The sequence below is a fragment of the Acanthisitta chloris genome, unplaced genomic scaffold, assembly GCF_000695815.1.
Source record: "Acanthisitta chloris isolate BGI_N310 unplaced genomic scaffold, ASM69581v1 scaffold17826, whole genome shotgun sequence".
NCBI lineage: Eukaryota > Metazoa > Chordata > Aves > Passeriformes > Acanthisittidae > Acanthisitta > Acanthisitta chloris.
This window is the reverse complement of record NW_008679984.1, coordinates 86,059-98,179: the sequence shown is the minus strand read 5'-3', so window position 1 is coordinate 98,179 and position 12,121 is coordinate 86,059. Positions and strand designations below refer to the sequence as shown.

The window sequence follows — 12,121 nt, the reverse complement described above, 5'->3', positions numbered from 1 at the left end:
TCCCGTGTGCCCTCAGCGCTCCCCCAGGCGCTCGTGTCGTGTGTTCTCCCTAGCAAAGCCCTTCCCGGGCGGAGAGCTCTGCTCGGGGCCGCTGGGACTCACGGATCCCCAAGCCTTTAACTCCACCGAGTGTGAACAGGCAGAGCCCGCGCGGTGCGAGCTGTGCGTTCCACAGACTCCCGCGGCGAGCAGGAGATGCGAACCGTTCAGGCACAGCCACGAGCACTTCAGCCACCTGAGCTGTGGTCGCCAATGCCTCGTGTCGGGTCTGTGCTGAGGAGCAGGTGTCGCTGTTGGTGCTCATAGGGTTTGTGTCCCTGTTGGGATGTTCCCTTGGAGCCTGACGCTTGCTGTGTAGGACCACAGTGCAGTGTGGTTGTCGCTGTGCTTATCCAGAGCTGCTCTTTTTTCCTATTCTATAACAAAATGTATAAATGTAGTATAACTAAATACAATTTTTACTTGACAATGTTGTTGTACCCAAAAATCTCTAATGGTTGTCTCTGAGTTCTCCGTGGTGCTTCATTCTTTGTGCTGTGATTGAAGAGTTCTGGGTTTGAAGGTTTTCTTTTATCCCCCTGCAATCAGCATTTCTGTGTTTGTCTTGTCCAATAGATGATGATGAAGATGATGATGATGATGAAGATTCTGAGGCTGAAATGGTAACTGATTTCTCTTTTAGCATTTGTTTCTTATGATAATGTAAGAATTTCCTATGTTGATTATTTGGAAGGGAAATTTCACCCTGTCCTGGGGCAATCCATGCAGCTGGTTTGGCTCTGTATCAGGAAGGATTATTTGGGATATTCCTGTCCAGGACTTTGTTACTCAGTGTCATGGGCAGATTTCTTCATGTGACAACAAGTGGCAAAGCTCAGAGGCCTCACAGCTCTGGAGCTGTTGATCTCTGTCCCTGGAAACACCACAGGCCATGGGTTCAGCTAAGTGCTGAGTTACAAAATATGTTACATACCTGCTTTTAAATCAAGTCTGCTTTTCCCCCTTGAATGCCTTATTTGCCTCTAGGAGATGGAAAGAGAGGAGGATAGCAGTGATGATGACATTGAGAGCTTGCCACAGGATCCAGAAACTTGCCTGCAGATGAACCATGTGTACCAGGAAGTCATCCAGGAAAAGCTTGAGGAAGTGGAACTGCTCATTGCACAAAACAGGGAACAGCAGGTGAGTGAAACAGGAGGGAAATGTTCCTTTCCATGCGTTTCTGGGTTGCCATTTGCCCCAGTAAGATTTTCCAGGACAGTCCTAATCCCTCACAGGTGCCAGTGGAATGGGCTGCAGCAGTCCCAGTCCTTATCCATGTGCTGGTGCAGTGCTCAGCTGCTTGGCCAGGAACTGTGTTCATGTTACTCATGGCAGTTCAAACCAGTGCATGGATTGGCTTTTTCAGGGGTTTATTTGACTGAGCCTTGGAACTAGATGGTCTTTAAGATCCTTTCCAACCCAATCCATTCCATTACTCTGTTTCCATGCTTTCTTTCAACCAAAAAATGGGTATTTTACATCTTATATTGTTGTGACAAGTTAGTATTTTATTCATCTTTTTAATCATCTGCAGTGTATGTACAACCTCAGGAAGTGCCAAATCCTGTGTCTAACACATGTTCTGATTTACAGTTTGGTGCTGCAGGTTGAACCTCTTAGTGATGGCTCAGCCATCCTGAAATCAGGGTTTGAAGGAGACACTGACACTGTACCATTCCTTCTTGTCTTGCAGAAGGAAATCATGTGTGAGCTTGATGGTTCAAAGGCAACAAAGGCAGGAGATGGGAGAAACCTTCCAGCAAATGTGTTTCTGGGCCATTTTAGGAAGCCATACTTCAAGGATAAAACCACAGGAATTGTAAGTCAATATAAGTAGGTTATGTTTTGATATGTCTTCGTGGGTAGATTCACAGTGTAACTGGGTTAAGGTGTTAAGTTTCAGTTGTGTAACTGAATGTCACTTTATCTTCTCCCTTGTTACTTACCTTTTTTGGGGAATGTGTGTTCAGCCCATCCTGGCTGGGAGTTCTAAGCAGTGGAATTCCTGCCATGAGGCACTTGAACATTCTTGTGTTTAACTTGACTTTATTTGCCTTCATCTCCACGACCCAATTCCATGCTGCTGGTTGAAGTGCCCACCGGGATCTGATTGTGAAATTCACAGACTGAGGCAGATATTAGTACTTTTCCATGTGTATTTAAAGGGTTGTTAGCACAAGGAGATTGTAGCTTTCTGTTGTCATGGATGTCAACTGTCACCATCCATGTTAATATATATTTAAGCCATGACTGTTAATTTCTCTCTCATAAATGATTTATCTGTGAGCCAGTGCTAACAAAGGGAGCTCAGTGTGACTGTGACAGTTTGCACAGGTTTGAGTGACCAGTTGCTTTTGTAGCAGTTCATGCTCAAGCCCTAAGAAGAAAGAGCAATTTTTCTGACTCTTCCAGTGTATCTAACCCTTCTCATCCTCATCAGGGCCCTCCTTCCAATGAGGATGCCAAGGAAAAAGCAGCTCAGGGCATAAAGTCATTTGAACAGCTGATTTCAGCAAAGTGTGAGTACCTCTGTGTGCTGTTCAGTGTTCTGGAAGAGCTGTAACAAACATATATATTCCTGTTGTTAGTGTGTGCGGGTTCCATTCACACTTAAACATCAACACTTCTGATATTGCACACTTGCCTCTACAACAAAAGTAGTTAAAAGTCAGTGAGACGCTCTGAGAATTCTTTCAGTGAGTGATGAAGGACTCCTTTCTTCCATATGCATTTGTTCTGCTGTCCTGTGAGCAGTCCAAAACCAAGTAAGATGGTGCAAGTGCTCAGATGAGAGAAGTTCAAGTGACACTCACAGCTCTAGGTGGTCACAGACCCCTGTGTGATGGTCTTTAATGAGGTTTTGTCGGAGCTAAGCTGAGCAAGATGCTGTGACATGAATGATTGAGGCAGGGAACTCATTGCAGGCCTGGGGGATACTTTCCAGGGGTGTTGGAAGCTGTGGGTGTCTCTTGGCAGTGGTTTTGCACTGATGTCTGACTGCTCCTTGGTTTGGTTTAGGGAAGAGCAGAGAGAAAACTCTGTTGCAGAAGTCAGTCGTGAGCGATCGCTTGCAGCGTCTGCTCCAGCCAAAGCTGCTGAAGTGAGTACTGCACAAAACCCTCTTCCCCTGCTGAGAACATTGTGTGAAGGAAGGATAAGGGAGATGTGGAGATTCCACCTTCCTTCAGCAAGTTTCTGTGTTAGCTGTTCATGACTGTGGGATTTTATAGCCTCTATTTCTCCCCATTGCCACATAACTCAAACAGTCTGCAGGGCTCAAGGCTGAGGTTGTGACATGCAGTGAGTCATAATGGTGTGTCCAGACAGAGATTTCTGTGCTGGAGCTGGTACTGTCTTTATTGCTGTTGCAGCAACCATTGGTTCTTTCTGTAAATACCAAAATGGTTAATTTGAGACCTGTTCTGGGTCAGTGATTGCATTGAAGGAGCAAAAATAGGACAATGAGTGTGGCATGTGGGAAAGCCAGGGAGAACAGTTCTGTGTAGAAATAAACTTGAAGGAAAGAATGGTACTGAGGGGGAAACCAGCTTTGCCATTAACCTCATTCCCAGCGAGTTCTGGTTAGTAATCATACAAGTGTCTTTGAACAGGATGAGTTACTGGAATCAGAAGCTGGAGAAGGCCAAGACTGAAATGGAGAAACAGACCTTGGAAAAGCAAATCAAAGAAGTGGAGCAAGACATAGAGGCAATTAAGTGAGAAATCTTTTTATGTTCTTGGTGAAAAATGAATGTCTATTCATGGACTTCAGCTCTTACAGTTCCCTCATTCCCCTTCTAGATGTGTCATTTGGAGAAGCGTTTGTGTTGGTTTGTAAAACAGTCAGTGCTGTTGAGGCTCTGCAGCTCTCTCAGCTCCACAGTCTTTACTGAGAGTTGTGTTTTGGGCTGTGATGCACAAATGTAGTATCTGTACCCAATACAGAGGTGCTGCTTTAGTTTTACTTGAGCAGCAAAGGAGTAGAGAGCCCTGAAATTTTGAGTAGTTCTGAGCTTTTGCTCATGACCATGCCTAGAGCCGTGGATTTTGGTATTGCATTAGTTGTTCCTTCTCCTAACTCAAGTGTTCAGTTCCTGTGGACATCAGGGACAGGTGGGAGGGATAAGATGTGCAGGATCAGGAAGACAAAGTGTTTAATTAACCATTTAATCTGGTTCTTTCTTTCTCTTTGTACCTTCTGCTTCAGCCAACTCCCAGAAAGTGACTTGTTAGGAAACAGATTTGATGAGCATGACTGGGAGAAAATTTCAAACATCCATGTAAGTTGGGGGCTCAGCTCTTTTCCTGCTTCTGGGACCTGTGTCCCTTCTCTTGAGAATTCACTCACCTGGTTTGCACCCACTGTTTCCATCAGGCATTTCTCTGAGTTGACCGTTAAGTGTTCTCAGCTCATTAAATTTATGATTTAATCCTGGAAAACTTGACATCTGGAATGCAAAATACATTCCTTGTATCAGTATTTTCCTGCCTGTCCAGGTGTTTCAGTCCCAGCTGTGAGACTAAACAGACTTCTGTTGTTTCTCTTAGTTTGATGGACAAAGAAGTTCAGAGGAACTGAAGAGGTTCTGGCAAAATTGGGAGCATCCAAGTATCAACAAAATGGAATGGACAGAGGAGGAAATAGAGAGGCTGAAGCAGATTGCTGCTAAACACAATTACATGGACTGGCAGACCATAGCCCAGGAGCTGGGGGTAAGGCCTGAGCAAGACAAGTTGGTTCATTCTGGCTTAACTGTGCCTCATGTCAGTGTTCAAAAAGCAAAGCTAATGGTAATCCACTGTGAATTGGTGCTTTTCTGAGAAACATCAAAAAATAGTACCAAAAAATTTGTACTTCAGCCTTTCCCTCTTAAATAACCTCATAAATAACCTGTCCCCTGTGTGTCTCTTTTCCCTGTGTTAAGACCAACAGGACACCTTTCCAGTGCCTGCAGAAATATCAAATCTATAACAAAGAGTTGAAGAGGAAAGAATGGACCAAGCAAGAAGATCAGATGCTCTTAGAGCTCGTTCAGGAGATGAGGGTGGGAAGTCATATCCCATACAAGAAAAGTAAGTGACCTCCAAGTGACGAAGCTTCCATTCACCTGGAATTTTCCCTTGTCCCATTCTCTTATTCCCTTGGTGGTGGGATCTGTGCCTTTCCTGTACCTGTGTAAGTTTTATTACATCAGCAAGAACTTAACATCTTCTGGGAGCTTTATCCACCTTGGGAATTTGGCTGAAACTGGCTGAGAGTTATTAACAAGTGCTGATGGTTGTGTGAGCTTTCTGTTTTATGGAACAGAATCACCAGAACTCTTCCCCAGCAAGGCAATATTCCTAGAAACCAATATCCCTGTTTGGGCAGTTTCCAGTGCTGTGCCCAGAAGTCTTTCCTTAGGGGTCAGTACTGCTTCTTCTGCCCCTCAGAAGTGTGAGAGGCACTGAGGTAGAGTTGAGAATAGTATCTGAGGTCCTAAATCCAAACCTAAGTAGAACACTTGGTGTGCTCAGCCTGTTGGATATGTATTGGAGCTGAAACCTTTCCTAGTTGTCTGGAGTTGGGTCATTGTGTGTCCAGGGTGGATAGTGCCATCACAAACAGTGATGTTTCCATGCTCTTTCCATGCTTTTGCTGTTGGTTCAAGAGATTAAAATGCTACTTGTGGCAATCACTGCTTCGAACTGTCACTGTTAGTGTGCATGGAAACGAGGAACCATTGTTTACAACAGACTTTAAATAGACCTTTGCATTTCTAGTTGCTTATTACATGGAAGGAAGAGATTCTGCTCAGCTGATTTACCGCTGGACAAAGAGTGTGGATCCCAGCCTGAAGAAAGGACCTTGGACACCAGAAGAAGATGCTGTAAGCTCCATTCTCTGGTGCCTGGGGTGCAAGAGGTGGGAGGGTTTGACTGCTGAGGGGTTGCATGGCTGTATGAGCCTGAGCTTTAGCAGTGAGGAATGTACAGTGGGACCAGGGTGGGCAGTGTACAGTTCAAGAGGGCTTAGAAGCTCCTAAATCTCTGTTCAGAGATCGACATCAGAGTAGAAACAGATAGAACTGTCTGTCTGTAGCCTGCTAAGATTGTTACTGGTGAGAATTCCAACTCTTGCTTTGTCTGATGGGCACAGATGCTGTTGGCTGCAGTGAAGAAGTATGGAGAGAGGGACTGGTACAAAATCCGGACAGAGGTGCCAGGGAGGAGTGATGCTCAGTGCAGAGACAGGTGAGTGCATCAACCCAATGTCATTGCATAAATGCAGTTTTCAGCCTTGCACCCAACTCCAGGAGCCTCAGAGTACAGCATGTCCCAGTTTCAGTGACCTGTTTTACAGCTCCTTGTTGTAGTTCTTAAGATGCTGCCAGGTAATTTTGAGAACAAAGAGATCGTAGTTGTCCTGCTAATGGAGAATAGATGGGACCCCTTAGGAAAAGGAAAACTGACAAGGAATGCTGGGTTTGTTCAGCCCCAGAGTGTGCAGGGATGAGTGGAATTGTACAAGCAGGATTGAATGTTCCTTACTGGTATGTTTTCATTTTGAAGGTACTTGAAAGCATTGCACTGTGATGTGAAGAAAGGCAAGTGGAGCTTAGAGGAAGAGGAGCAGCTGCTTGAACTGGTTCAGAAGCATGGCCTGGGTAAGTGTTGCTGTGGCTTTATCTTTAGAACTTCAGAGAAGTATCAAAGAAGTTTCCTCCTCTTCTACTGCAAGCTCTGCAGCTGATACCAAAAGGCTCTGCTTCCTGCTGCTGATTGCAGCCTTCCTTGTACTGCATGTTGTGGGAATTCCTGCAGTAACTCTTTTATCCAAGGAAATGTGTAACGTGTGTGGAATGTTCTGCACTGAAAGGGCTGTTGTTGCTCGGTTTGCTGCACTAATAGTCATGTTCTGCATCCTTTTCAGGTCACTGGAGTAAAATAGCCTCTGAGTTGCCCCATCGGACTGGCTCCCAGTGCCTGAGCAAGTGGAAACTCATGATTGGGTCTAAGGTACTGTGAAAATCCTGCTATACCACAGTCCCATCTCTTTGGTTAATATTTTCTAAACTAGAAGTAGAATCCTGGGAAATTAAGGCAAAAATTGGCACTGATTTCAAACAAGTCAAGATTTTGGTCATGGGTGTTCATAGTTTCATTTTTTGACGTACTAAAGCATCTGAAAGCTTTAAAGAGCTGTTAAAGCATTGCATAAAACAATGCTTAAAGCTGTGAAAGCAGTTGCTCTGAAGGGCTGAACTTCTTTGCTGGGTATTTGTGTATTATCCAGGATTCTTTACTGCCTTGGAGTGCCTGGAAGGAATTGGGCTGTGCCTAGGTTTGCATGTCTGTACCTCATGAGGTGCCAGTTTAGGGACCAGGCACCCCAGACATCCTGCTGCTTTAGGCCATGTTTATGATGGGCTTGTTTCCAAACCTTGGTTCCATTGGCAAAACACCTGCCCTAGGGAGGGATCCATGGGCACCCAGATGTGTTGGGATGAGTACTTAGTTTGTACTTCCACATGCACCAGTTCTTAACAGAGACTTCTCCTATCTGTAGCTTTGTCTTTGCATACCATTTATAGTGGATGTAGTTAATCTTAGCAGAAGCAAAGCAGAACTATCCACATGGAAGTCACATCCTGCCCCATGGAACTTTTACCTGTCTGATTTGAGGGATTTGTAAGCCAAGGGAGAACATTGGCTAAAACTTGTCTGTGCTTCTTTTGACTAAGAAAAAATCAAGGCCAACAAAACGTTGCCACGTTGAGGAGAGCTCCACCTCCTCAGAGAGCAGCAGTGAGGACATAGAAATGGACTTGGCAGACAGCTCAGAGGAGGAGGCAACCAGCCAGGAGGAGACAACCAGCAAGGAGGAGTGTGCAGTCCCCAGCATTGATCTGTGGATCCCAACACGGACAGACACACAGGAGGCAAACACAGAAAGATACCAAGCCCCATCCTTTTTCTCTCCTGCTGATGCAGGGACCAGTAGCAGGGACATTCCATGGACAGTGTGGGATGGAGACCAGGACAGAGCTGCTGGTAAATCATCTGAGTTGAACACTCTGCTGAGGGGCATTGCACGTCCCCATTCAACAGACATCGTGGTGACGAATCCAGCAGAAGTACTGAGCAAGGTGAGCTGGATTCCCAGCCTGTGCTTCCTGGGAATTCCAACCTGTGCTTGCTGGGATGGGAGCTTAGATCAGAAGTGCCCAGGAGGTGCAGCTGCTGCAGTCAGGAGAGGATGTGATAAACACATGCCAAAATCTTTTCCATTCCTCCCTTGGCTCCTTTCTCACTGTGCCGTCAGAGGGAGCTGTTGGAAATGGAGCCCTGGGATTAAATGGAAATTCCTAGCACTGCCTCCCCGTGCATTCCCCAGGGCAGCACTAATGTTACAAACTCTTGTACCTGTTATAGTCAAGGCAAGTCATTTTCTGTGAGATATTTTCCCTCTTACCTTTGCTTGTGTTCTTTCATGCTTAGGCTTCCCAGTCTGGAAAACAAGTGCTGCGAGTTACCCTGGAGGATGTGAAAAGAATATTAAGGAATAACACATGCTTCCAGAGAAAACTTGTAAGTGCCTCTTGTGTCATGAGCACTGCCAGGCTGTATTAGTGGGGAATTTTTTGGATACAATCACATATCTTCTTGCACTGTAGTCCCAAGAGGAAAAGCTCATCTTTTTTTTTGTCCCGATTGCTCTGTGAATAGTTTGTCCTGGGACTAATTATAGTAGAATCTTCCTCATAGGAACTCTGTGTATTTTTTCATGCACATCAAAGATGGTGAAACCTCCTGGTGTGAATACAGCTGTTGGCCAGAACCTCCAGGGGCTGCCAAACATGACAGAGAAAACTTATCGCCAGGAGAGAGAGCGTTGGAGGAGGCTGAGCCTGGACAGGAAACTGCTCATGGCAGTGACCCCTTGGGTGGGCAATGTGCTGCTGCCCTGCACCTTGCAGACTGGCAGGATGGCTTTTCATCACACTAAAGGTACTGCTGACCCAGACTCTCCTGTCCCTGCTTTATGACACCTTCAAAGTGACTTCCCAACTGATTCAGGTGTTGGGTTTTTTCCCTAGCTGATTCTATCCATGGGAAGGTGAAGTCAGTGAGTCTCAGCAGCACTCCCCTGTTCACACTGTTCATCCAGGTAGGTTTTGCTGTCTTAAGAGCATTATCTGCTGTCAGACAGTGGTAATCTGCATTTCTGTGTTTGAGGTTTAAATAAATGGTTTATCTTTGTTTCCTAAATAAGCTAATTACTGAATTAACACGACCTCATGGCTTGTGTATGATATTTCTTAAACAAATCCTGCATCCCAAACCTAATCCTGCCAGGGCTTGCCCTGTAGAAACATCCCTGGAATGTTGCATGTGAAGCATGTCCCATCCTTCTCGTGTTGTCACTGTCCCCAGCAGAACCTTTCTGTTCCCAGTCAGCTGTTAATGAAGTTCTCCCTTGCAGCTCTTTCAGATTGACACCAATGGCTGCATGAAGATAATTCGGGAGAGGAAGCTGAGGCAGTTAGAGCTGCTTAAGGCTAATGCAAGGCCTCAGCAGGTATTGTGCAGGGACTGTTTCTAAACTTTTCCCACTGAAGTCTTGACTGAAAAAGACATTTTTAGTTGTGTGGCCAGTGGTGTGTGTGTGGATATGTGTTACCAGTTTGTCTGGGTGGCTGTGTGGCCACTTGCATAGGCTGTTGGCAGATGTGAGTTTGACACATCTTTAGGTTTATCAGAAGTATAATTGAATATAATTTTTTTTGCAGGATTCCCAAGCTCCAGAGGCTTCTTCAGGTACCTACCAGGATATTTATTTTTATGACATGCAAGAACTTTGACCTTTACAGTAATGACCAGTGTAACTGAAGCAGAACTTTTGGAACAAAGCTGCACTGTCATGCTCATTTTTGCTAGCTCTTGGATCTGTTACTGGCTAAACATGTTACCCTTTGGTAAGGACTGGAAAAAACACTGGAGGGCTGGGGGACCAGTGGCACTGGAGCAGTCCAATTCCTTCTGTGAGGTGTTCAGGTGCATTCCTGGCCCATCTCTGGTTTCTGGGGGAAGTTACCACTTGCTCAGTAATGATCTAAATTTGCTGCACAGAGTTTTCTGCAGGATGCCAGCACATGATTCAGCCAGAACTGTAGCACTGTAGGGATTCTCACAAACAGGAATGGATGCTCAATAGCTCAGGAATGGCTTTTGGAAATACTGTTCAATCCTCTTAGTGTTGTTTCCTCTCCTCTCCAGGCATTTCATCACCACTTCGTTCTCAGAGGAGCTCCCAACGGGGCATCTCAAGGAATGCTGTCAGGAGACCTGTTGCCTTAAAAGCAAGAGGGGCTTGTGCTGCTGCCTTGGAGAGCAGTGCCCCAGCCATGCAGGGAGCTCCTCCAGCCCAGGGACAGAGGCAGAAGCCTAAGACTGTGTCAGAACTGCTGCGAGAGAAGCGGCTGAGGGAGTCCCAGGCCAAAGAGGCAGTGCAGAGCACAGTCCTGGTTGCTCCACAGGTGTTGGTGTCAGGGCCTTTGATAATCCAGCACCCAGCACAGCAAATCATTCCTCCTGCACAAGCAGAGAGCAAAGCTGCAGCAGCTGGTTGTACAAAGAGCCAAGTACAGGCTGCAGCAGCTCCAGTGCCAGCAAGTGCTGCAGGTTCTACTTCTACTGCTGTTGTGCCTGAAAACCATTCCTCAGCAGTGCCAGACACTGGAGAAAGCCCTGGTTCTTCACAAGGGACAGAACTGCAGTCCAGTAAGGAATTAAAAGAGCAAGCTTTGGAAAGCAACCCTGAAGGAGGGTCTTTTCCAGGCACAAATCCAGCTGCAGCAGAGAAGGCCCCAAACCAGGGAGGATGCAATGGTCAGGTTGTAGCTGGTGGCTCAGCCGCAGTGGTGCTGCAAAACCAGACTTTTGTGCCTCAGCAGATCACAGTGGTGCCTGTTGGCCTGAAGTCTGGCACCAACAAACTGTCCCTTTCCACACCAGTGACCTGTGAGCTGAGTAGTAATGGGCCACAGCAGAGGTCTGTCAGCCTGCTGCCTGCTCTTGTCACTCCACAAGCTGCTTCTCCCCTGCTTCCCAACAGCATCCTGCCCTTCACCTGGGTGGTAACCCCACAGGCTCTGCTCCCCACTGCTGTGGTGGGTGTTCCCCAAGGAATGCCATCTGCTGCTGCTGGGAGAGGTCAGTGTCAGACAGCTGTGACTTCCAATGGCAATGTCTCTAGTTTGGGAGTGTCTCCTGTATCAGCTGGAGCAAATCCCCCTCTCCCCAGCAGTGCAGAGACAAAAGGGCCAAGTTCTCAGCCAGGAGAAGGAATTCCTTTGGGAAAGGCAGTTGACCATTCCACAGTCCTCTTACCTGTCACCTCAGTGAGTCCTGGGTGCACCACATCCAGTGCTCCTTCTGCAGCATCTGCATGTCCAGATGGCATCTCCAGGGCTTCTGACTCCCCTGCAGCTCCCACTGCTCTTCCCCCTGCCACGCCAGCCCCATGTGCTGTGGTGCTGCCCCAGGCAGAGCCTCCTTCAGGCTCTCAGGGGGCTGATTCCCAATGTATGTCCAGCCTCAGTGGCTTGGGAAAGAGCCATGACTCTGTTATAACAAATGGATCATCTTCCAATCCAGGCATCATCCCCAAAGGGATTGTGCTCCAGCCAGGAGATCCAGTTCCTCAGAACAGTGTCCTGAGGAACTCGGATTGCTTTGCTGCCCAGGCTGTGAAGAACAGACCCATTGCCTCCAAACCACCAACTGCACAGCCAGCAGACAGTGCCCCCCAGCCAAGCACTTCCAGTGCAGAGAAGAACCTACTTGACTTCAGCCTGGTTTCCCTTGAGGATGAGGCACTGGTGAAGGAGTGGCTGAGTGGGAAACAAGGTGTCCAGGTACCCTTAAGGCAAACCAGGCTGCCTTATCTACCACCTTTTCTGACCAACTTAAAAACCCTCTCAAAGCTCCTTCTGCAGAAAGCAGCTCTGGAAGAGCAAGCAGCATGTCTGCTGCCTTCTGATGCCAGTCAGGATGGGGACACTGGGGATGATTTCCATGCTATTGGGGAGCTGGT

The 12,121-nt window shown here is 46.8% G+C and overlaps 1 protein-coding gene across 1 annotated transcript in view; it reads left to right on the top strand.

Annotated features, from left to right (window-relative positions):
- Positions 1-1,029: 1,029 nt before the first annotated feature.
- SNAPC4 (small nuclear RNA activating complex, polypeptide 4, 190kDa) overlaps positions 1,030-12,121 on the top strand; it is a 12,379-nt gene continuing 1,287 nt past the window's right edge. Inside the window, exons 1-19 of the mRNA XM_009077555.1 lie at positions 1,030-1,182; positions 1,736-1,861; positions 2,483-2,561; positions 3,061-3,142; positions 3,654-3,758; positions 4,250-4,322; positions 4,591-4,755; positions 4,968-5,115; positions 5,806-5,912; positions 6,182-6,276; positions 6,595-6,689; positions 6,956-7,041; positions 7,767-8,171; positions 8,524-8,617; positions 8,791-9,033; positions 9,123-9,193; positions 9,509-9,604; positions 9,816-9,843; positions 10,303-12,121. The exon at positions 10,303-12,121 is cut by the window's right edge and continues 271 nt beyond it. Of these exons, the coding sequence (XP_009075803.1) occupies positions 1,030-1,182; positions 1,736-1,861; positions 2,483-2,561; positions 3,061-3,142; positions 3,654-3,758; positions 4,250-4,322; positions 4,591-4,755; positions 4,968-5,115; positions 5,806-5,912; positions 6,182-6,276; positions 6,595-6,689; positions 6,956-7,041; positions 7,767-8,171; positions 8,524-8,617; positions 8,791-9,033; positions 9,123-9,193; positions 9,509-9,604; positions 9,816-9,843; positions 10,303-12,121 (4,070 nt within the window). The remainder of the gene's footprint in view (positions 1,183-1,735; positions 1,862-2,482; positions 2,562-3,060; positions 3,143-3,653; positions 3,759-4,249; positions 4,323-4,590; positions 4,756-4,967; positions 5,116-5,805; positions 5,913-6,181; positions 6,277-6,594; positions 6,690-6,955; positions 7,042-7,766; positions 8,172-8,523; positions 8,618-8,790; positions 9,034-9,122; positions 9,194-9,508; positions 9,605-9,815; positions 9,844-10,302) is intronic.